Here is a 3692-nt window from a genome sequence, read left to right as displayed (position 1 = left end):
AAAGATCAGTTTGATCGCAATATAGAGGCATGCATGGATGACATGTTTATCAAAAGCCGAGCTGCCCTAGACTATGTTGCTGACCTTTGAGAGACTTTTGACATCCTCCATCGATTTCAAATAAAGCTGAATTTGGTGAAGTGTACTTTTAGAGTTATCACTGATAAATTTTTTGGATTCATGATCTCACGAAGAGGTATTGAAGCGAACCCCGAGAAGATCAAGATCATCCTCGAGATGATGCCATCAAGAACCATTGAAGAAGTGCAGCATCTTATCGATAAGGTCGCTTTGCTCAACCACTTTGTTTCTAGGTTGGCCGAGAGGTGCCTCCCTTTCTTTGAGATCCTTAGACAGCCAAAAGACTTCCAGTGGACTGTCAAGTGTCAGAGGGCATTTGAGGAGTTGAAGCAGTATCTTAGCTCTTCACCATTGCTCTCGAAGCTTCAACATGGGGAGGAGTTACTGTTATACATCGTTGTCTCTCTAGTGGTGATTAGCTCAGTCCTTGTCCAGGAGTAAGGACAAGTTTAGAAGTCTATATACTACACTAACAAAGTCCTTCATGATGTAGAGATCAGATATTCCAAGCTTGAGAAGCTAATCTTTGCACTAGTTGTCACAGTAAGGAAACTACGGCCTTACTACTAGGCTCACACTATAGTGTTGCTTATAGATCAGTCGATCAAGGCTATTCTCTACCATCTGGATACCTCAGGATGGATTGCAAAATGGGCTCTCGAACTTGCTGAGTTGGATGTGTAGTACCATCCAAGATCCACCATTAAAGCTCAAGTATTGATGGACTTCATACTAGAATACACCATCCCAAATGAGCAGAGCTCGAGGAATGGAGAAGGCTCAAGAAGTGAAGAGGTAGATGTAGGATCTGACCCAGAGGAGCTGTGGATGCTGCATGCCGATGGCTCATCAAATGCAACAGGAGTTGGGGCTGGGGCTGGGCTCATTTTGACCAATCCTGAAGGAGATGTTGCAGGGTACGTCCTGCACTTTGAGTTTCTAGCAATAAAATATGAAGCAGAGTATGAGACTCTAATTGCAAGCTTCAAAGTGGCGAGAGAAGTAGGGGCCCTATATCTTAGAGTCTTCGGTGACTCCCAACTGGCAGTTGAACAAATCAAGGGTGAATACGAGGCTCGAGAGGAGAATATAAAAAAATAACTTCAAAAGGTAAAAGATTTAACCTTGGCTTTTTTGAGTTTTGACATCCAATAGATCTCCAAAGCAAACAATGCCAGGGCATATGCACTATTGAAGCTAGCAGCCTTGTTGTCTGCTAACTTAGAGAATGGGACCTATTTCAAGATACTGAAAGCCTTGAGCCTCAAGAAGCCTCGAGGAGCCCAACAAGTTGATGAAGAACCCTGCTGGGTTGATCCCTTGCCCAAGTATCTCAGGTCAGGCAAACTACCCACTGACCGTAAGGAGGCTCAAAAGATAAAGAAGCAAGCCACTCACTATGTTCTATACTATGATAAGTTGTACAGGCGATCATTCTTCCTGCCCCTATTGAAATGCTTGTGCCCATCTTAGGATAATTACGCATTGTGAGAGGTCCATGAAGAAATTTGTGGAAGCCACTTGGGGGGTAGGTCCCTTTCTTATAAAATCCTTCGATAGGACTATTATTGGCCTACTATGCAGCAAGATGCAGGCACCTTTGTCAGAAAGTGCGATCGGTGTTAGATAATTATGAACATTTAGCATGAACCAACAACACTTCTGACTCCCATCAGCACCCCATGGCCATTTGCTCAGTGGGAGATGGATATTCTCGATCCTTTTCTTTTCACATTTGGTCAGTGCAAGTTCCTTCTGGTTGCCATCGATTACTTTATAAAATGGGTTGAAGCCGAGCCACTGGCCTGCATAACCAAGGTCAGAGTCAAAGATTTCATCTGAAAGTCTATCATCTACCATTATGGTCTTCCCATAGTGCTCATCACAGATAACTATAGGCAGTTTAGTGGTGCTCAGCTTCATAAATTCTGTACAGAATATGGAATAGAGCACTGCTTTACCTTAGTGGGCCACCCGCAAGCGAATGAAGAGGTGGAGGTAACTAATAGAACTCTCCTATAGGGCTTAAAGGTTCGAATAGATTGGACTAGGGGGTCTTAGGTAGACGAGCTTCATCATGTGTAGTGGGCTTATTGGACCACTTCGAGGTTCCCAACTAACGAGACTCCTTCCAATTTTGCATTTGGGACCGAAGTAGTCATCTCTATGAAATTCGGGCTCCCTTCCCTCAGAGTCAAAGAATACAATGAGGATGCAAATTCGATGTGGCTCTGATCTAACCTCGACTTGATTGAAGAAAGCAGAAAATGCATCGCTGTCAAAATGACTGCTTATCGTCAGAAGGTGGCCAAGTTTACAATGCTTATGTCAAAACCAAAGAATTCCATGTTGGTGACATGATATTACGACGGGTTGAGGTTTCACAGCCCACTGAGCAGGGGAAGCTATCGCTTTACTAGGAGGGCCTTTACTAAGTGGACGAGGTGGTTCACCCAAAAACTTATTGGCTCAAGCAGCTCGATGGGATTCTACTCCCTAGGCTATGAAATTCGGCCAACCTACGTATGTACTACCAGTAATGTTGTAACGCCTCATTATGTATTAATATGGATTCTCAGGTTTATTAATCTGTGTTTACTTACAAAAGTGGCATGAGAAGCTCAGGATTTTTTCTTATGAGCTCTATAAGGAGCTCCTCTGATCGGAAGCCATAATTAACAAACGAGGGCTAACTTATAAGACCCTCAACCTATGACGTGAAGATGAGAAGTGCACACGCTACTCTGCTCATAAGATGAGCCACACACATGTTGCCTCTCGCCTTACGAGAAGTGCATACGTTGCTCTACTCGCAAGATGAGCCGAGCACATGTTGCCTCTCACCTAATGAGAAGTACACACACTGCTCTGCTCATAAGATGAGCTGAGCACACGCTGCCTCTTGCATGAAAATGAGAAGTACACATGCTACCGCTCATAAGATGAGCAAAGTACAAGCAGCCTCTCGCACAAAGATGCGTGGGGTAGAGCCCAAATTGTCGCTCGCGAGACAAAGTCAAATTGCCACCCATGAGGCAGGGCCAAATTGCCACTCGCAGGGCATAGCCAAACTACCGCTCATGGGATAGAGTCAAACTACTGCTCATGGGGTAGAGCCAAATTGCCACTCACGAAGCAGGGCCAAACTATCGCTCGTGGAGCAGAGCCAATTGTCCTCTGGTCAGAATTATCTCCATCAAAATTCATTCAGGATAATTTTATTATCTCAAATTGGAGCGAGTTCATCTAAATTTCTAAGGTCCAGATCAACTCAGATTGAGATAGTTCTAAATACCTTAGATCAAGACTTGCCTCTATGTGTTAGATTGAAATATGCAAGCATGACTAAAGGAGACACAACTCCATGAAAGAAATGTTGGATTTTTATGTCGGGGCATGCATGTATGTTTCAATTTTTTTTTTCTAAACAATGCAGTGGAATAAAAGATTAAAATATTTTTTAATCTACATCATGCATGCATAAAATATAAAGCACTAGGATTTACTTCATATACTGAAATTGAACACATACTGAATTTATGCAGAAATTGAATCTGTCATCAAATCATATACCTATTTCGCAAATTTTTTCTTCAAATTTGGATCTAGAA

General features: G+C 42.9%; 1 protein-coding gene across 1 annotated transcript; it reads left to right on the top strand.

Annotated features, from left to right (window-relative positions):
* The first annotated feature begins 801 nt into the window (after nt 1–801).
* On the top strand, nt 802–1554 carry LOC140851504 (uncharacterized). Its single transcript, XM_073243029.1, has 2 exons — nt 802–1125; nt 1237–1554. The coding sequence occupies exons 1-2, from the start codon at nt 802–804 to the stop codon at nt 1552–1554; spliced, it is 642 nt and encodes a 213-aa protein (XP_073099130.1).
* The last annotated feature ends 2138 nt before the right edge of the window (nt 1555–3692 follow it).

This window comes from Elaeis guineensis, chromosome 9 (assembly GCF_000442705.2).
Source record: "Elaeis guineensis isolate ETL-2024a chromosome 9, EG11, whole genome shotgun sequence".
Classification (NCBI taxonomy): Eukaryota; Viridiplantae; Streptophyta; class Magnoliopsida; order Arecales; family Arecaceae; genus Elaeis; species Elaeis guineensis.
The sequence above is the reverse complement of the archived record's forward strand: the minus strand, read 5'-3'. Positions and strand labels throughout refer to the sequence as shown.